We start from the raw sequence: 21,185 nt of genomic DNA, 5'->3' as shown, positions 1-21,185 counted from the left end.
GTTTTGCATTTAGTTTGCAGAGTTTGACCAGATAATGAAGTCTGATCCGGATCACTTAGCAGAGCTAGTTAAACGAGTGAATCACTGGCTTATCTGCAGTCGTTGGAAAAAAGTTCAATGGTGTTCACTCTCAGTGATCAAATGTATGTATTTTATGCTTTATTAAATATTTGTTAAAAAATATAGCAAACCAATTATTAGCACCTTGAAATGTGGCCAAGGACATGTATAGCAGATGCTTCCATACTGAACTCCGAGTAATTACTTTCTGGGTTGGTGAAATTTCTTAGGCTTTTGTTAGGGATTTATATGAGGGCTTAAAGCTAAGGTTTGTAAAAGTGGTGGTAGACTGTGTCTCTCTGCCTTCTGTATGTTTGGGTGCTTACCAATGCCTGGGTAAACACCTGCTCAGAAATAGCTAGCAAGCACAAGGATTGTGGGGGAACAGACAGCAGGAAAAGACAATAGTTCAACTCTCAGCTGACACCATGGAGTTATTTAAGCCTGGGAAGTGCCTGCACAGAGGTTATCTCCAGGTGAAATCTGCGTATTTGGAAGCACTGACATGAGAAACAGGGAAGACATCTCCACTCCAGTTATTACTGCTGATAAGCAGATAGGTGCCTATCACTATCCAAATATTGTTTCTAATTGCAAACACTGCCAAGCTTGATGTAGAAACATAGCAGTGTGGAATAGAGATTCATGGTGATAGGGGTTTTGTTTTTTTTTTCCTTTTTGGTGTGTGTGTGTGCTGGGTGCTGAATTCTGCCTGTTTGTTTTGTGGGGTAGCCTTTAAGCCTAGCACAGGATTGTGAATATTCTGTCTTTTATATCTTACGTGTTTGTTTTTTCAGTGTGGACCTAGCTCTCAATACATGCTATTTATATACAGTAGCCATCAGGTGTGTGAGAAATATAAAAGTTGTGTTAAATTGTTTAAACCATTGAGACTCAGTATCTTTTGTGTGTTTACAGTGAAAAATAAGATAAAATATAGAGCCAGTGCCTGCATCAAAATACAAAAGACTATTCGTATGTGGCTTTGCAAGAGAAAACACAAACCACGGTAAGAGAATATTCCTTTCTTGAAGAAAATGGCTATTTCTATAATACTTTCTTGTGAATGTAAAGAGATGTACAATGCTGAATTAAATGTATCTGCAGTCACTGAAGTGTGCTAAATATGATTGAAAGGTATGATTTGAGAAGTACCATATTTTACCTCTCTTTCCCAAGGATGAATAGCCTGAATTACATATAAGAAAGACTTGTTTTTTTCTTCTTAATGATGAGGATGGTGAGGCCCTGGTACAGGCTGCCCAGAGAAGCTGTGGATGCCCCATCCCTGGAGGTGTTCAAGGCCAGGCTGGATGGGGCTTTGAGCAACCTGGTCTTGGTGGGCGGGTGGGGAGGGGAGGTAGAATTGGGTGGGCTTTGGAGGTCCCTTCCAACTCAAACTGCTCTGTGATTCTATAAATCTGAGCATTTCCAAAGAGGTTTGTTAATCTCTTTGTTCATAAAATCCTTCAGTGATAGCTTAGGTATTAGGCATTCTTAGTTATGTCTCTAACTGCAATTTAAGCTCAATAATTTTTGTCCTTTACTCATTCACAGCTTCCATTATAGGCCCCCTTTCTTCTGTAGCTTAATAATTATTTGTTCTGTCTGTCTTGCCTCTTCTAGAAATCAAGTAATGTCATTAGGTTTACTCTGATTGCATGGAATATTGATGGAAAAGCCACACACGCACACATATACAAGAATATACATATATTTATTTTACATCCTTTTGATAGTTATGTTTCATTTCGGTCCTTGACGTTTTTGATTTCAGTGATTTCTTTTTAGGAAGACTGCAGCATTGTAATTTGTGTGCATGGCCTTCAGTATTGGTTCTTTAAGAAGCTGCAGGTTTTCCTGGACTCCTTTTGTTTTCTCCCAGATTTTTTTTTTTTCCTGTGGGGTCTAATGATCGGATTCCATATTGTATAGTTAAGTTTTACCTGATTCAGACCTGTGATTGATCTTTCAATGTCACATCTCAAATTTATCACTCCGGTCAAAATCTTCGGGTGGTGGTGATTCTAATGATTTGTTACTGAGACAAAAGCATTGATTATCAAAATAAAAATCCATTTATCCATTTTAAGTCACCATATGCTCAGAGACCTGGTCACTGATGATTGGTATTAACAGTGGTTGTTAGTAAAAGGCTGTTCAATTAGTTCATGTTGATAATTTTTGAATTTCAAAAAGATTGTGAGATTTTTCTGAGAGCATAGTTTGTCTCCCCTGTCTACCTCTGTAATGTGAATGGTAGCTATAGTTTTAAATATGTCACCTTCTAAGAACATCTCAAATAAAATGTCTTAAATTCACAGCATTGATGGTCTGATAAAGGTGCGTACACTGAAAAAGAGACTTGATAAGTTCAATGAAGTAGTAAGTGCTCTGAAGGAGGGAAAAGCAGAAACAAGCAAGCAGATCAAGGAGCTGGAATATTCTATTGATGCTTCAATGAACAAAATTAAGGTATGAGAGAAACAGTTTCTTTCTACTGGAATCTTTTAAAGCCTTAATCTAAAGTAGAAGGTCAAAGTATTTTCTTTTTTATAGGAAAACATTTAAATATAGAAGTCTCATTTTTCAGAGACACCACTTACATCCTGTTCAAAATTATTTGTGAATGTAGCTGAAGTAAATCTGGATTTTGGAATTATTATCTGTGTTTCAAAATCGGCACTAGAGAGTTTAAAGCAAAAATGTGTCTTGATCTTGTGAGATGGGTGTTGCTAGTCAGTTGCTTGTTGCTTTTATTATTAATCAGGGCTGAAACTTACAAGCATTTATCACAGAATGAGGAGATTGATATTCCAGTTATGAAGGTTTTTTTAAGACCTGGTCATGAAGGGAAATCAGTTGTTGAACTTGTATCAAGGCTTATAGTTCTTAGTCTCTTACAAGGAAAGCACACAGACAAAATGAAAATTCACCAGAATTTATCAGTGTTAGGAAAAAAATGTTGAGTTCTGTGTTTCATACCATGTTAATAGCCTTCTAAATGTCCTGTATTAAGATTTTGTTGTTTAAAATCACTGTTGGAGAAGTAATAGAGTTAGCCTGTCAACCTATACTTATTTTTTTTCCTAATAAAAATTATACAACTTGATTCTCATCATGATACATCCTTATAAAAGGTTAGGAGACACCCCATGTCACAGTTTTAGTGGTATACCTCATTGTAAATTGTAAAATTCAAATTAATTAAATCATCGCTATCAACGAAATTTGAAAACACGTAGTGAAGGCAATTGCATTATTTTTTCTTTTAACACATTATTTGCTACTGATGCCTTTTTTAATCTGTTACTTACAATGTGCTCCATATTCAGACATATAAGATTGTGTGGTGGCATAAAAGGCACAGCTGTAAATAACCACTATAGGAGCTAAGAACATGACACAAAATGCACCTAGTTGGCTCTCAGTTTTCATCTTAGGATGGTAAGCATTAATTTCTGTTGCATAACTGTGGAGCTTCAGAATTGAAGGCATGTTTTAAAGGAAAATCATGTCTAGTTTCAGTGATAAAATGGAGACTACTTCCTACAGTTATATAAGAGAGAGGAGAATAAAAGATCCAGAGGATTATAGGAAGGAAGGAAGGCAAGTTCAAGCTCCCCAATTCTGGAGTGTAATTTAATATAAGTAGAATTTAATTACAGTACTCAGTGCTTTCAGCTCTCAAATAGATTTTTCAAATATACATTTTTTAAAAGTGAATTACAAGTGTAAAGGAATATTAACCCCTCTTGTTATATCATTTTGCAGACCACAATGATGACTAGAGAACAGATCATGAAAGAATATGATGCTCTAGTTAGAAGCTCAGAGCAGCTTCTGAGTGCGCTGCAAAAGAAGAAACAGCAAGAAGAGGAAGCAGAGAGGCTACGACGCATCCAAGAGGAAATGGAAAAAGAACGAAAAAGACGTGAAGAGGAAGAGCAGCGCCGAAGGAAGGAAGAAGAAGAAAGGCGTCTGTGAGTGTCAGACAAGTTGCTGGTTTTAGAATGAGAAGAAAATAGGGAAGGCACTTTAATGAGGTTACTTTTAATAAGTGCTTAAAGAGAGTCACTTGGATTGTACTTGCAGTGTGCTATCCACTGTTAAAATACTTCTTTTTCCCTGATGACAATTTCTAATTTAGATGTAATCAGAAGAGGCGATGAAAGATATTTTATGATTCAGCTGGCAATAAAAATGGATTTAGAAAGGCCCTTGACTTTACATACAGGACCTTGTCATGAGGACTGTACAGACTCTTGGATTACCACTTAGTTTTATGGAGCCTGATTTCATATCTCTTGTTCGCTTGCTTTGCAATAACTTTGCAATAACTAAAAATTTTCATTTCCTCTTCCTCTTTTGTAATAGGAAATCTGAGATTGAGGCAAAGAGAAAACAGGAAGAGGAAGAAAGGAAAAAGAGGGAAGAGGAAGAAAAGCGTATTCAGGTAATGTTTTAGCTGTGTTTCTTGTTGTTGTTGTTTGTTTTGTCTTTGTTGTTTTTAAAATATTTTTCACAGTGTAGGACCTCCATGGTGTCTAATGGCTTATAAATGAGTCTTAAAATTATACAGCAGTATTACATTAGGCACACTTAATATCATCTGTCTAGAATTACTGCTCTTATTGAATTACAGCTACAAAAGGAGGAAAAGATGCATAAGGTAATCTGAGTTTTCAGGTAGGAAGGAATGTGCATGTGAATGAGAGGCATAACGAAGCTTCTGCTGGCAGCAGAAGCTGCAGAGATTTTTGGATTAAGAATGTATATTTTATCTGAGACAAAAGACAGAAAGGACCAAAAAAGGTAATATTAAAAAGTATTAATATTTCTAAAAATTCTTCTGATAGTGTTTGTAACTGAATGGGAATAGAGAGCAGAATGAGATGCCAGATTTTTTTTAGCTTCTTGCAGTTTTAATAATGAAGAAAATAAATAAAAAAAAAAAAGTAAGCAGAAAAGTAACAGTGATTCTTTGCTTTTATTAATAAGACTAGCCTTCAGGACTTATAACAGTTTTAGCAATGCTTTCAACACTGTTCTCATAAGCATCTTCCTAGACAAACAGATGACAGATGAGCTAGATAAATGGACAGTGAGGTAGCTTGAAAAAGTGGTGGGGACTGCTGGGCTCAAAGGGCTGTGATTAGCAGCTCAGTGTCTAGCTGGAGGCCTATTGTTTGGTCTGTACCCCTGGCATAAATATACACTTAATAATAATAAAAAATAATTATACACTTCGCTGTGTGTAGAAGTACCTGCTTGGGGAAGTGTAAAGCAGACAAGACAGAAGCAGACTCTTCTCAGTGTTATCCAGAGAAAGTACAAGAAGAAGGGGCAAGTTTGGGGCACTTTTTTTTTTTTTTTTTCTGGAAAAGTCATATGCAGACTCAGGCCATGTCAAGTATCAGCTTCGTTGTAAACATTTTCAGAATATTGGTAATATTGAGAGGCTACAAGTACCCCTGTTAACTACAACTGTGTAGAATACATGCAGTTCAAACTCTGCTCCTTCTCCATCTGCCTTGATTTCTGACGCTTCTTACTGATTCCACCATGAGCTCCCTGAATTGCGTCAGGACCCAGATCTTGTTTTCCTGTTTTCTCGGAGATTCTCTGTGTGACCTGGGTAGAGAGGAGTCTCAGAAAGAATAAGCTTCCCTTTAGGGGCTGTTGCCATAAGCACAAGGCAACGTGCTTGTCTGTCTCTGATTACAGACTTGTAAAGTCCCCTCTGTGATTAATCAGAAACAGATTTTTTCTCCTTTTCTATATTTTGTTATCCTTAGAGTTAGTCTAACACTGATTTTCCTCATTGTTTCTGCATGCCCTTTTCTATCACCTCACCATTTTTAATGATAAGCAAGCACCTGACACTAATGCCAAGATTAGAGCCTAACTGATGAAAAATGGATCTTTCCAGTGTTGTTGTCTATCACTTGTACTAGAGTAGTAAGCAATTCTGGCTTACAGAAGTTAAATGTAAAAAGAGTAAGCTGCTCTTTGACTAGTCTCTGAATCATTGCTTGGAGACCACCATTGCAGGTGTGCCTAGTGTTCTGGGAGAAGCTGGTAGGAAAAGTTTCCATTCAGGGACAGTTTAAATATATTAAATAGTGTCCACTCAGGAAGTGAACTGGACGCTTGCCAGAAGGTTTTAAAATGTAGTCTGCCAGGACTGGGAGCAACTCTAGAGATAGTATTTATTTGTGTTTCGGGGATGTGAACATCTGCAGTGCAGAATGTAATTTACACTTTCACTTAAAAACACTTGCTGCATTTGGATACAAGGCAAGATACGTAATCCAGTAGGGCACTTTTTTCTTCTATGTAGTTAATTATTTGTTATCTATTTTTCTGGCGGTGGTCCCTGTCAGATAATCTGCAATGGTATTCACAGGGAAAAGTCACTGGTGTTGCACTCTGGTGTTGCACTCTGGTGCAAATTCATGATGATGAGTGGGAAGTGACTTTGTCTCCAGTGTTGGCTTTTGGACACCAAGAAGGGTACTGCTAAGAGTCTGCATGTATGACTTTCAGAAGTTTGAACTGAATGGTCGCATTTTACTTACTATGTTTGCAAGTCTCGTTGTTAAATAATGATGGTAAGCTGGAATTGCAGCTTTGTTCTGCAGAGGCATTATATTTGGATTATTTTTCCGTTGCGGTAAGTAGAAATTTTGAAATGTATTTAAATTCAAACCCAGATCAGGTTCACAGAAGATTTCAGTGTTCATCTTCATCCCCTTTCAAAATACACAACAAAGCTAAGTACAAAGCAGTGCCTTTTGTAAAATCTTGTAATGCTAAGTGCAGAATATCAGGGGAGTATTGTGTTAGTGTTGTGGAGAATAATCATATTGCTCTGTGTCATCAGAGTTTTAATGAAGTTAGACAAACTTTAAGTCTATATTTCATAATAAAATAGATTTTAAAAAGCTATAAATATATTTGTGTATTTTTTGCTAGTTTTTGCTTATGTACTATTTTTTTTTTTGTAGATTAAAGCTAAATGCATTTTTTTACACATATTTTTATGATACAGGCTGAAATTGAGGCTCAGCTAGCTAGAGAACGAGAAGAAGAAACCCAGCACCAGGCAGTTCTTGAACAGGAACGTCGCGATCGTGAACTTGCAATGAGAATTGCCCAGACTGGAGCAGAACTCAGCACTGAAGAGACAAAGCTTGATGTAGGATTGTCCAGGTACGGACTTAAAAGCTTAAATTTCTCTCTTTTGTTTCTCTCACCCCTTTGTGAAAACTAAACTCTTGTTTGTTTTATGTATTTTTCTATTAATTAAATAGTATCTTCATTTTATGTCTTGCTACATCAGTAATTTAGTAGGTGTTTATGAATATGACTGCAGTTCTCTTGTCTGAGTTCTGGCAAGGATGGCAATCATTTTAAGTTATGATTTTTATCATCACTGGCTTAAAGTAGGGAATGGAATTTCTTCAGTGGTAAGTAGTAATAAAATGTACCCTTTTTTATATACTTTATGGTTCCAATAGTATATTATGAATTCGTGTATTTTATTTTGCTTTGTTTTGTTTGAAAAAGAAGACCTCTTTTTGAAGGCAGAAATAAGTTCTTTCTGTGTCCTGACTGGTAATTTTTTTTTAGAATGAATTATGTGGGGCCAGTACCGTAAGTGTACACAAACTTGGATAGCCACCAAAGGCTTATTGCTTTGGTTGGCAGAAGGAAGAACTTGGGAAAGAACCTTAGGAAGAACTTGGGAAAGCACCGAGATGTTTTTCTTGTAATATAAGTCCTACCATGTGATTGCTTAACCTTGGGCAGGGAGGGAGTAACAAAGTGCAGGTAGACTGTATTCTGTCGCTAGGAAGTTGCCATGGTATTGTGCTATACTGGGATGGGTATAAAAGAGCAGAAGTAGAGATAAGAGAAGGTTTTTTGCTTCACTTGTAACTTGCATCGGAGTCCGTACATTCATTGCCACAGAATTAATGTATTTAACACAGATGGGTTTGAAAATCAAATGTCTTAAACTTTTGTTTTCTTTGAATTTTTTGTTTTGTAGAAGTGCCTGCTTTTGCTGTACAGATCCACACTGCCTGCAAAGCAGGAGCTCTCTTCTCCTCTAAAGAAATTTTATAGCCAGTGAATGTTCACATAGTTGGTGTATTTTCTGTGTGGGTTTGTTTCTTCCCTAGAAAGCACATCTTAAAGATACTTTCTATGTAGTTCTCCGAAAGAGCTAACATAAAAAGATATATTTGAGTGACATCTCAGCAATTACCAGTTCATTAAAAATAGGTGTTTTTTTCTTTCTTTTACTAGGAACAGTTCTAATTTCAGATTACCCAGTTCAGATAAGAACAAGACAGAGACAATACTTAGCAAAGCTTTGGTACCCAGTCAGGGTACTTTCTAAAGGATCTGTACATTAACCAGGATTGGCTTTCTTTTTCTTTATCAAGAACACAGCAGTATTAGGATATGTTATGGTGAGAATTTGGCATAAATGTCCAATAAAAGTAGTACTTACTGGTCAAATTATATATAGGACATGATCATGTCACTGGCCTAGTGATGTGAGTATTCATTAGATATTTGTTGTTGAAAGAAGGTTGTGTAGGAAAATCTCAAGTGTTTCTGTGGAACTTGAAGCTCCCAGATGTGTTCTCTTTACTATTCTGATTTCATATACTTTTAGTAGCTCTGTGCCTGCGTGCCATAGCTAGGTAACTTCTTTTGTCATGTACAATATTAATCTATAGACACTTCAACTCCGATTACTGTGTAAAAGGAAAGTTTTCAAGATTTCACTTGTATTTTTTTCTGAATTAACTTAACTTCTTAAAACTGTAGTTTAAAAAAAAGGAGATAACAAATTATTGTAGAGGAAGAAATGTTAATATGACCCACCTTTTCCTGCTTCAGATTATTAGAAAGATAACTAAGGAAATAGTTTACCTAACATAAATATCTTCTGTTTACAGAGCCAATGGAACAAGCCCTCGAATGACTGAGTATGACACTTTTTTCTATTTGAGTACTCTAATAGAAAAGATGTAATATTAATCAGTTCAAAGGAAATTTATTCTATCCTCTTATTTACTAATACCCCATCTGTAAATGAGAAATCAATTTATAATATACCCTTATGTCTCATAAATTAATATCCTAATATATCTAATAATATCTATTTAAAGATGGTTATAATTACTGTAAAATTTTTCACATACCATCAATTTTTCACTGCCTTATATGATTATATGATAGTCTTAACAAAGAATCATGTTGATACACATATTGGACACTTCAACTCCGATTACTGTGTTTTTGTCCTCAGTTTTTATACAATTGCTATTGTATTGGCTCAGATGTGATTTTAATATGCTCAATTGAATGTCCAAATTAATTGCTTCACAGACAGTATTCTGGATATCTTCTTGCTTTCCCTGTTTGTATATTGGTGCAATATAGTACTTTGAAGGTAAACCCAAAGTCGTGTAGCGTCACCTGGCAAATTTCCCTCAAAGATGGATGAAGGGAGAGATTAGACAAGACGGGATCAGAGAAATCAATAACTTTCCTATGTTAGCGAAACTCGGTGTTTCCTGCTGCTCACAGTTGGTCCTGGTCTTTTCCTTGTGAAGTCCAGAAATGGATGGTGACCACCCTGATAGGTATAACTGCAAGTTTCTCTCTGCTGCGTACTGGTTGGAGAATGAAGACTCTTCTGAATGATTAGAAAGTACAGAATGGTCTGAACAAATTAACACAGCAATGTAAATCCTTTCTTAAAAAGATAAGATTTAAATCTAGAAGAAAATAGTAGAGACTTTTCTGCCCAAATGAGATTTCTTCTTAGCCTTGTAAGAACAATCCAAGTTCTAATTTGTAGCATATTTGATACTGGCGCTTTTGTAGGGATATATGTGTGTCTTCACTATGGCATTTAGATGCAGTGTCTTTTAACTGCTTGCATAAAGAAGCTATCTGTCCTGTTCCTAGAGAAGCTAAATGAATAAGGACTGTTGTTATTTCTTGTGATGGGCTTATCCAAGCGTAAAACATATCAGTAACATGTCTCTAAATCTTAGATTTGGAAGGATTTTTTAATGGAAAAATAGGAAAGTTTTCAAGATTTCACTTGTATTTTTTTCTGAATTAACTTAACTTCTTAAAACTGTAGTTTAAAAAAAAGGAGATAACAAATTATTGTAGAGGAAGAAATGTTAATATGACCCACCTTTTCCTGCTTCAGATTATTAGAAAGATAACTAAGGAAATAGTTTACCTAACATAAATATCTTCTGTTTACAGAGCCAATGGAACAAGCCCTCGAATGACTGAGTATGACACTTTTTTCTATTTGAGTACTCTAATAGAAAAGATGTAATATTAATCAGTTCAAAGGAAATTTATTCTATCCTCTTATTTACTAATACCCCATCTGTAAATGAGAAATCAATTTATAATATACCCTTATGTCTCATAAATTAATATCCTAATATATCTAATAATATCTATTTAAAGATGGTTATAATTACTGTAAAATTTTTCACATACCATCAATTTTTCACTGCCTTATATGATTATATGATAGTCTTAACAAAGAATCATGTTGATATACATATTGGGATGGATACTTTTAAAAAATCAGTAGCTGTTTATTTTCTGTACTTTAATTTGTACTTGATTGGCAAGAGACTATCACAGTTAGAAAGGCTGTTTTTATTTTAATGTATTTGCTTTATGCTTACATACCAATTTTTTTTATAGGGAACAAATGACCAATGAAATGTCAGAAATATTGTCTAGGTAGGTGAGACAACAATATTGAAGGAATCAATCATTTCCTTTAAAGAAATCACTCATGAAATTGGTTGGGGAAAAAACGGCGGGGGGGGGAGGGGCTTTGTTTTTTAGGTGCTAAGCAAATAAGTAAATGATCTCTTTCAGATAAATTTCCTTTTTCAACACCTTTTTCATTACCAGTCATCATCTGATTTTACAGTAAATATTTTTTTGCTATTTTAATTGATTACATAAAAACCAGTAAGAACAGTTTCTCTACGTTGGTATTTTATGTAATTTTGATAGATAACATTATTTGAGGTTTCTTCTCTTTTCACCATTCTTATGATGAAAAGTGGGGCTCCACATCTGTGGAAGAAGAATTTCTAAAAATTCAAGATTTAAATAATTTATGTTAAAATTTTAAAAAAGTCAAAATTTAAATAATTTATGTTAATATAACTGATTGTGCAATAAGGATATATTTCACTTTTCATTCACTGTTTCCATTCAAATAAAAAGTTCTGAAAACTGCTTTGTTTAAAAGCATATAAAAAACCAACTCAAGGCATGTAAACAAAATTTTCTTCTGAGATTGTTTGTGTGAAATAATGAAAGATTTTGTGTACAATGCAGAAATAAGGGAGAAGCAGGGTTAGATCTGAATACAATTCTACTGTAACAGTCTCATAGTTGTTTATGTTAGAATATATTTTCTGTTGAAAGAAACGGTTATAATGTCCTCCATACCCGTGAGTGATTAGGTGTTTGGGTGTCACCTGAAGACAAGGACAACATTTTGACATTCATTGTCTGAAGTTTCACATCAGAAGTTAAACTGTTTGAAGTTTTTAAAAGTGAATCTTGTAAAATACAGCACTCTGCTGTGTAGTCTGAACATGGCTGGTGTTACATGATTGATGTCTAGTTACAGTGTTGATAATTGTGAACACTCCTGTTGCCTAAATTTGTTACTTGCAAAGGTATTTTAAAAATAGAAGTAAACAATGCTGCTTATAATTGTTAGTCTGTGAATCTAGATGACCAGATTATACTACGTATATTGACAAAGTTCCAATGACAATGGCCAAGTCTTAATATGCAAAACCCACAAAACTTTGACTAAAATCAGAAGTTGTTATGTTTGAATTTAAAATGCAGTACTTCTTTCTACATGCGTGTTTGACAATTTTTTTTTCACTATTCATATACTTGAAACTTTCAACTTGAGACCTTATTGGTTGGTTTGTTGTTGTGTTTTTTTGTTTGTTTGTATTGTTTGTTTGTTTGTTTGTTTTTTTATTAAGTCTGAAAATACTGTTTATGATGCAGAGCATTGCCAAATTGAGTGGTAAAGAGTGACTGTCAAGGATGATACTCCTCAGAGTAGCACTGTAATGGAAAAGCTAAGCCGTTCAATTGGATTAGCATTCTTAAAGATTACTACTTTAACCAGAGGTCTTATGGCCTCATTTTGCTGCTCTAAATTATGTAGCGAACTCTTAGTGGTAGGTGGTGTTGCTAAATAAGGAAAATCCTCTGGATTTGTCAAAAGTTCAGCAAGGTTAGATACCAGATAACGGAAATTACATTTAGTAGCAATCCTTTAATGTCCTACTGGCATTCTATTGATAACAATGTTAAAATGAATATTTTGAATTGAATTCTCCATTTCATGATATATATATATATATATTTTATACTTACCATGAATAATGCTGAGGGTGATGAAGAGTTACTTTCCCTTAGTACTGATCAAAAGGCAGAGGTAATTTTTCAGTCAGACTTCTCATGTACCATAACTGGAAGCTGTGTGTTTACTCAAATTAGTAACATGAGGAAGAATAATTAAACTGAGGCTGCAATAAACAGTAAGATCCTGTAGTTTTAATTACACTGGAAGAGATGGTGCCGTTGCTATTAAGAACATTTGGCTAAACAGATTGTTTTTATTCTATCAAATTTAACAAATGCAATTTATTTTTATCGCTGCTTTCAGAAATGCTGCATCTATACAGAGAAAACTTTCATAGAAAATATCTTCTTAACTAAAAAAGGAAAATATATAATCTAACAACTTATTCGTACTGTTAAAGAAATTGGAGATTTTGGTAATAGTTTCTCATGTGCTGTTGACTTCATTGCACACTACTTACATGATAAAAGCCTTTTGCCTTTGAAAAGAACTGTTTCTGGTTAGGTCTTTTAGTACTGGTCAGTGTGATTTTTGTTCTTCACTTCTAAGAGTGATTTTTGTTCCTTGTTATCTACTGTAATAATGACTTTTTTCCTCTCTCCAGACCAGCTACTGCTGTTCTCAGATAGCCACTATAAAATTAATGTAGAGTTAGATTGCTTTCTTCTCTCAAATTAGACTTCTGTCAGAAGCATGGAATGTTTTCTCTAGTGTTGAAAAAAAGATTTTGTTCATCTTTTAAATAGCAGAAGAAACCTTTTCTCCCTTCAGAAATATTTTCCTTTTCTCCCTTCAGAAATATTTTCCCTTCTTGTCTGTTTTTCTAATGGAATTGAAAATGTGTATGGCCACTCTTTGTGTTCTGCATATTGACTAGTACCAAGAAAAAACTGGAGTGGGGTACACACAGAGACATTGAGTATGTGTCTTCACACATAAGCACTCAATATTCCATGGTGATTCCTTTTTACCTTTAAGCAGCCCATCAGATTATTCGTTTAGAAAGATTTTGGACCTAAAAGATGCTTTCCTATTTTTTTTCTTAATCATGGGAACATCTTGAAGTAATTTGTTATTTTGCTTTTGAATTCAGTCCTGCTATTCATTTTCGTTGTGATAAGTGTGCTGCAGTGTTGATTGTAATGCCTGTTCCTCCTGTTGTAAAAATCCCTATTCCTTACCTGTCCCTTAAGAAATATGTATATATTTTAATATATATTATTTTTTGAACAATTATAGAGGTCCTCAAGTTCAAGCTACAAAAGCTGCTGCTGGTAATAAGAAGTATGATCTGAGTAAATGGAAATATGCAGAGCTTCGTGACACCATCAATACATCTTGTGGTAAGTTTTATTTTCTTATTTCTGAGAGAAAGAAGTCAAGCCCACATATACAAGACTGCAACAATATGTTTCAGCTAAATAGTTGGTCCAATACATGGTGCTAACGTGTGTTCATCCTTAATGCAGTTCAGATCCTCTTATGTGTCAATGAAGAAACCTGGGAATCAGTCTCTTAGTATCGTGAAATTCAGCAAAATTAAAGTATGTTTAATAAAGTGGACAAATAATTTGGATCTCAAAGTGGAAGAACCATGTATATCTAAGTCAAATTAGCTTAATTAACTCCATCAGGCTCGGTGCCACGTTTGGAGAGATGTATCCCTGGAGAGCCTGTCCCAGTGCCCAACTGCACTCTCAGTGAAGAACCTTTTCCTAATACCCAACCTATCCATTCTTCCCTGATGCAGCTACATGCTGTTCCCTCGGGTCCTATCACTGGTCACCAGAGAGAAGAGATCAGCACCTGCTCCTCCACTTCCCTCCTGAAGAAGCTGTAGACATTGGGAAAGACTTTGCATTGTTTCATTGGGAAAGATTTTTGTCTGCACCTTAAAAACAAGCACACGGTCCCCAAAAGCATTTTTGCTTTCTGTTCAATTGTTCTGTTGAATTACAACAGAGGTTTGTGCAACTGCTGAACAACAAATCAAAATACCAAATCAACAGAACATATATAAGCTTTTAGTTGTCTTTGAAAGTACTTCATTATTTTTAACTCCTTCTTCAAAGAACTTCAAAGAACTGCTCGGTTACAAAATTTCAATTTCCTGCTAATTTAATGTATTAATGTAACAACTTGATGTACCTATCAATACAGAAAAACATAAATATAAATGACATACCATAAATCATCCTTCTGATTTTCTCACTACTTCCTTCTTTTCTTATTTTTGAGACAGATATCGAACTGCTGGCAGCTTGCAGGGAAGAGTTTCATAGAAGGCTAAAGGTGTATCATGCTTGGAAATCCAAGAACAAGAAACGCAATGCAGAAACAGAACAACGTGCTCCCAAATCAGTCACAGACTATGGTGAGGAGAGAGAAATTCATATTTATATTAATTTTGATGAAAGTATTCCAGAGAAAACATTTCTAGAACAAATTTTGTTGTTATGTTGAAGAAATTGCTTTTTCAAGAGAATTTTCGTATTAATAAGGTAAATATTTTGAAAAGATTGGAACTGGCGAATATTTTGCAGAAAGTAGAATATGTTCATAATAGATATATTGAATAGCTCTTCCTAAAACTTTTTTTTTCATACCAACTCATATACCAACAACATTTCCATACTCATACCAATTCATATACCATACCAAAATTTGTTAGAAATTAAAATTGGTTCTTGATTTGGTAGTGCATTTACAGACATCTTTATTAAATGTTTATTGCTATGCTGCTTAAGACTAAGAAAGATTGTTTTCCATTTATAAAGCCTTGGTTTGCATTTTGAGACTTCTGAGACTTTATTTTTAAGATAGTTCATGCTAGTTCTGACCGTTGTAGTTAAAATATTGCAAGAGTACTGTTAGGTGTAATTGTCTGCACTGAACTATCAGTAAGACTGGAATAGAGATTCAAAACAGTTCTCACAAATAGTCTGGAGAACTGTGTATGTGTTTTTTGGTGCTAGGAAAAACATTTGGAGTCCAGGCAAAACAAAAAACCTTGGGTGGTTTCTCTTGCTTTCACCCTTTCTTAAGATATAGATATGTAGATGCCGATGCTTTTAAAGAGAGTTAATCATTTCCTCATTCAAGTTGCCTTATATATTTCAGGTTACTTTTTTCCTTTTATGAATTCTATGAGTGTTGATACTGCAATTTTTGATTATGGGATTACAAATTTTGCAGAGTGTCTGCTTTCATATTAGATAGTTATTCAGCTGATTTCACAGATGGGTGCTTATTGCCAAATAAAAAATATTCAAAAACTAATGAAAATCAGTGACTGACACTTAAATTCAATGAGAAGGTGTAGGAGTTACTGTGTTACCGCTGCCAAACCTGAAAATGAGGTGCCCAGTTTCTGGAGGTATATAGATTTGGTAGTGGTGGTTTTGTTTGGTCCAGTGATCATCTGATAAAACAAGAGTCTACCAGATGAACAGAATCACAGCAAACTGATACAATGATTCAGACTTCCTGTCCTCTGGTCCTGGCTGCAATGGGAAGAGGCAGAGGAAAGGTCAGATGGGGACAGGATGTTTCCACCAACATCCCATTAGCCTGGGCTTAGGGCACAGTCCGGGGACATGGGAAAAGTAGATCCCAGGTGCTCTACTTTTTCTCAGTGTCAGTTGTTATACAAAGGTGTCTACCTTCTATTGATTCATTTACAGAGTTAGGCATTGCTTGAGCATTACCTGAGAATTTGAGTTTTTCAGGCATCTTTCATTCAGATATATGGGCAGGGGAGATCTGGACTCCTAGAAAAAACCTCATCAAAGACTGGGGTCTTGTGGCCATGCCTTGTGATGTTGCTTTCAGTGCTTAAGAAAGCTTATGAATAAAACAACGTGAAAAGGCATTTCAAGCATTTCTGCAAAGTAGTAAGTTGTTTTGAATTAGAGCTCACAAATTTTGTTTGGAGCTAAATAGCTAAAATAAATATTCATGTATTTTATTGCTGATGGGAAATATTAAAGAGCAGAAAATCTTTGGATTTCTGCAAGTAAAGCTTAGAATATTCATGTTCTCATCACATTTAGCTAAAATGAGAAATTTGCAGCATTCTCTCCAGTATTTTTCAGTGCTTTTTTTCTTTTAACTTGAAATATGACTTCATATTTCTGAAGACAAGTCAGAATATAGCAGTTCATAAGAAAGTCACTGAAACTTTAGGTATTCTTGATAACGTCAGAACTAATTCTTTTTATTGCAAATAATTATACTATATGAGCATTTCACATCTATGTACTGTAATTATCCAAGAAGGTAGTGGGAAGGAACTCTGATTTCTTAGATGTGTAAGCTAAAATTCTTCTAGGTGTCAGTGGATGTGTGCTTCAAATGATGATGTTTTCTCTTTCCATCTTTTCACTTATGTCATATGATTTTAGAGTTATCCTTTGATTAAAGTCATACATGCAGTACAGGATTTAAACAGGTTTGTGTGCTATTATTAGAATAGGCAGTTTTGATATTAGTAGAGGTCTGGGAATTAAAGATGTTTTTGATGACAAATACGAAAAATTAAAAGTACTACAATAATTATGAAGACACTTTTTGCAGTCTGTACTTGGCATGTGTACAACTGAGGTTTTGAAACAGGTGTTGTAAAATAATCAGTTTCAAAATCAAATCCAGAAATAACTAGAAGCAATTGGGAATCTGTAAAAGCTGAAGAAAGGAGACATTATATTTATGTCAATGAGCAGGAAATGAATAGAAATAATTAGCTCAACACCTATGTCTCTCTATTTGTCTATCTTCAACATTGGTGAAAAACAAGGTAAATAAATTGTAACTTTAAAAAAGATCAGCACTTTTATGCTTTGTTCAATATGTAATATTTGTTTACAGATTTTGCACCATTTTTGAACAACTCACGTAAGTGGGGAGATGGTTATTTAAGCTAACTTTGAAGATTAGGAACACTCAGGAGCTCTGTACTAATTTTATTTAATCCACTGTTTTGCTACATATGTACATGGAATTTAATGTTCAAATAAAATGCTATTTTACTAGCATTTTGCAGTTTTCGTCAACCAAAGGTTATTATATGTCACTCTTCTAATTTATTAATGTACATTGCTGTTTATTTTCCTGAACTCCTTCCCATTTGAGCCATCATGGGAAGGGTGAATAAAATAATCTTCTGATGTAGGTTATTTGAAGGGATAATCTCCATCCCCCTCCAAAATTTTATTTCTTCTAACTACCATACTTTAATGTCATTACATGTTTTTTTCTTTTGTTGTTGTTGTTATTGTAGCAAAACTGTGGAATTAACTTAAATTAACAGCTCTTCCTAGCACACAAACTAACATTCAGGTGGTGGTTTCTTTTAAGTAAATAGCAACTTTCAGTAGTGCTGAAAGTTAGAGGCTGTATTGGCTACTTAGCATTCCCATCATATAGATTTACTCTTGAATTTAGGTATGCATAGGATTAGAAATGTCTTAGCAGCTGCCATTACAGTACAAAAAGTGTTTGACAATACTAAAGCACTGATTGGCTCTGATAGATGCTCAGACAATTCACAGATCATAGAAGTAATGTGCTGTGGACTGTAGGCTATATTTTAGTATGAAACACATGCTTTATCAGATCTGGTGTATAAATGTAGTGTTCATCTATTATAATCTATTTTGTTTTTCTTGGTTTTGCAAATGTGGACATGGGACAAAAAATTGGAGACATGATCTATAAAATACTTTTTTTTTTTTTTTTTTTTTTTTTTTTAAGATCCCACTCTTCACATTTAAAATACTATCTTTGCTTGAATATAAGTAGAACTAGTTTCAGGGTACATATGTAGTCCATTAGTATTGTTCATAACTGTAAAAATAAATTATAAGAAGTGATTGTCATTTTTCATCTATTAAATCTTAGCTCAACAATTAATTTTACTGCTTTATAAGCAATGGACAAAAAAGGAAGCACCGAGCTGGTAACACTGATATTATTTTGCACAAACTTTGTAGGTTGACATTCAGAATTTCTTAAACAGGGTACTCATTATAAAACACTAAAACAAGATCAATAGCTTTTTTTGCAGGAGACATTTAAAGAAGGGATCTTGTTTGTAAGAGCATTAACTATTTAAAACTGATTGTAATACTGTATATGTAACAGTAAGAAAGTTGATCAGTTGATGAGTTGATGAGAGTATTTGTTTTGATTCAAAAGAAGGTACTTCTCCAAAGCCTGAAATAAATGTGTGGGACTCCAAGGGAGTCAAAAAACGCACGAGAAGCGATCATCCGAAAATGAAACTTTAAAAGATTTCATATAACTGTCTCCTGGAGAAGTTTGGTCAATTGACTTTAATGGTCTGATATAAATACTTTGAAAAAGAAAGTGGCCAGAAAGTAGTCCTAATGCTGGAGTTTCGTACGCAGCAATTTAGGCAGACAGTGATTTTTGAAGGCTGCTTTGTGGTAAGCAGTTATTTGTCAACATTTTTATTAACAAGTTAGTGATTTCTAACAGTATTGCATATCCTTGTTTGTCAAAAGAAAAATCTCTGTGTGGTGCTTTGTATTACTATAACTGAAAATGCTGCTTTGCACAGTAACCTGGTTTTACAAAGAGACTAAACTGGAGCAGTTACTGATTAATACTTCTGGTTGGTAAGAAATTTTGTATAGAAAGTTATACGTAAAATACTAACTTAAAGGAAATTGTGATATTTTATTTGCTTCTGTCTAAACTTACTTTAGGTATGCCATTTACAAATTATATAAAGATACAATAGTTAACACAAATCTTTTCTCACCAGTGTTGTAGCACACACATTGTATGAGATTGCAATACATTCAGGCTTGATGAGCCTTGTATTTAGAGTCTCCCAGTTACGTTTTTTGTTGTTGTTGTTTTTAGTTTGATGATCAATCAAGCAAATCATAATATGCATTTTTTTTGTTTGGTTGTTTTTGTTGTATAATAGCTCAACAGAACCTGACAACCCTACAAGCCAGGCAGAAGGAGATTGAAATAAACAGACAACAGCGTTACTTCCGCATTCCCTTCATTCGTCCCATGGACCAATACAAAGACCCCCAGAACAAGAAGAAGGGTTGGTGGTATGCACATTTTGATGGGCCATGGATTGCTCGACAAATGGAACTTCATCCTGACAAGGCACCCATTCTCCTTGTAGCTGGTTGGTATTGAAAGCAGAATGTGGATGTTGGAAGAGTTCAAAGCTTATGACTTCCTTTTAGAAAGGAGGCTGATGATACAAATTTCGCAAGTTGTATCCTCTTTCATCAGCAGTTCAAGTCTAGGCAGAATTTGAGGATTTGGAACTGCTGTTGGTGGTGGCCAGATGTCATGGACCATCATTTGGAGGTGTAACTAGTCACATGGTTTACTTTTGCATGTACTTTAATCTAGGAAGTCATTGACAGAGAATCCTATTTGGGAATCTACATGTAAATGGTTTTATTATTAACTTTTTTCAGATTATTCACAGAACTGGAGACAGCATCAAAACGTGGTCAGATCTTAACTGAGAAACTTAAACTCACCATTGGACTGGTTTTTAGTTAGATTTGACTGCCCTCATAGTGGAGCATTTCTTCTGAATATCTAATTTAAATCTGCCCTTCTAGTTTACAGACATTCCCCCTTGTCCTATCACTACACTCCCTGACAAAGAGTCCCTCCCCATCTTTCCTGTAGGCTCTCTAAGTATTGGAGGGCCTCCCTAGAGCTTTCTCTTAACGTCTTCTTAGAGCCTTCTCTTAACGTCTTAGAAGACGTTAAGAGACGCCTTCCCTTCTTCAGACTGAACAACCCCAACTTTCTCAACCTGTCTTCATAGGAGGTGGTCCATCCTTCTGATCATCCTTGTGGCCCTTCTCAGGGCTCGCTCCAATACACCCATGTCCTTCTTATGGCCCCAGGGCTGATTGCAGCATTCCAGGTGGGGTCTCCTGAGAGCAGATTAGAGGGGGAGAATCACCTCCTTACCTGCTGGTCTCACTGCTGATGTAGCTCAGGATATGGTTGGCTTTCTAGTATCCCCCTTTTCTGGTGGATAATGAAAAGGGGAAGAAGTACTGGAGAAATGCTCTGTTCAGTGTTATGAGTTTGTCTTTAATTTGACAAGGCTAGAATACATGTTTCACAGAGTGATGCTTTACTAGCAGCTAAAGTTCCTTAGTTTTCTGCTAATTATTTTTAATAGAATTAATTGTACCAGTTCCTGTCTGTTCAATGTCTAAGCCCCTAGCTAAAAGTAACATAGCTGTTGTGAATAACACATTCAATAGATCACCTATTAAAAATAAGATTGAAATAACTGAACTGCACCCTTTGTTTCATTGGATTCCACGTGGGCAATACTGTTCATCAGTTTGTTTAGCATGGGAGGCTGACAGATTAGGAGTACTGGTTATTTGATCAAAAGTCTCAAGTTCTTAGTCACGTTGCTACGTCTAAAAAAATATAACAGTGGTTGTCTGTAAAACTGTATATATGTCTAAAACAGATTTGGTGGGTTTCAGGAGAATAGATAGAGATACTGATCTTTCTGGCATCTTCCCTTTTGTTCCTTCTTGCTCGCTTTTAAACTTTTTAAATTTTGTCTGTTTCAGCATCTGGATTTAGTTTATTCTGACACTGCTTTTCTACA

General features: G+C 35.0%; 1 protein-coding gene across 6 annotated transcripts in view; it reads left to right on the top strand.

Annotated features, from left to right (window-relative positions):
* The window catches only part of MYO6 (myosin VI), a 105,962-nt gene that overhangs the window by 81,070 nt on the left and 3,707 nt on the right, over positions 1-21,185 (top strand). Inside the window, exons 23-35 of one of the 6 annotated variants that reach the window (XM_082757249.1) lie at positions 14-143; positions 979-1,069; positions 2,385-2,535; positions 3,835-4,043; positions 4,438-4,516; positions 7,115-7,275; positions 9,039-9,068; positions 10,369-10,398; positions 10,828-10,866; positions 13,778-13,881; positions 14,781-14,912; positions 17,405-17,431; positions 19,494-19,709. In XM_082757249.1, the coding sequence (XP_082613375.1) occupies positions 14-143; positions 979-1,069; positions 2,385-2,535; positions 3,835-4,043; positions 4,438-4,516; positions 7,115-7,275; positions 9,039-9,068; positions 10,369-10,398; positions 10,828-10,866; positions 13,778-13,881; positions 14,781-14,912; positions 17,405-17,431; positions 19,494-19,709 (1,399 nt within the window). The remainder of the gene's footprint in view (positions 1-13; positions 144-978; positions 1,070-2,384; positions 2,536-3,834; positions 4,044-4,437; positions 4,517-7,114; positions 7,276-9,038; positions 9,069-10,368; positions 10,399-10,827; positions 10,867-13,777; positions 13,882-14,780; positions 14,913-17,404; positions 17,432-19,493; positions 19,710-21,185) is intronic. The other 5 variants (XM_082757251.1, XM_082757250.1, XM_082757252.1 and 2 more) reach the window with 5 other exon arrangements.

Source organism: Aythya marila (genome assembly GCF_965140915.1).
Source record: "Aythya marila genome assembly, chromosome: 3".
Taxonomy (NCBI): Eukaryota; Metazoa; Chordata; class Aves; order Anseriformes; family Anatidae; genus Aythya; species Aythya marila.
This window is presented reverse-complemented; position numbering and strand designations above follow the sequence as displayed.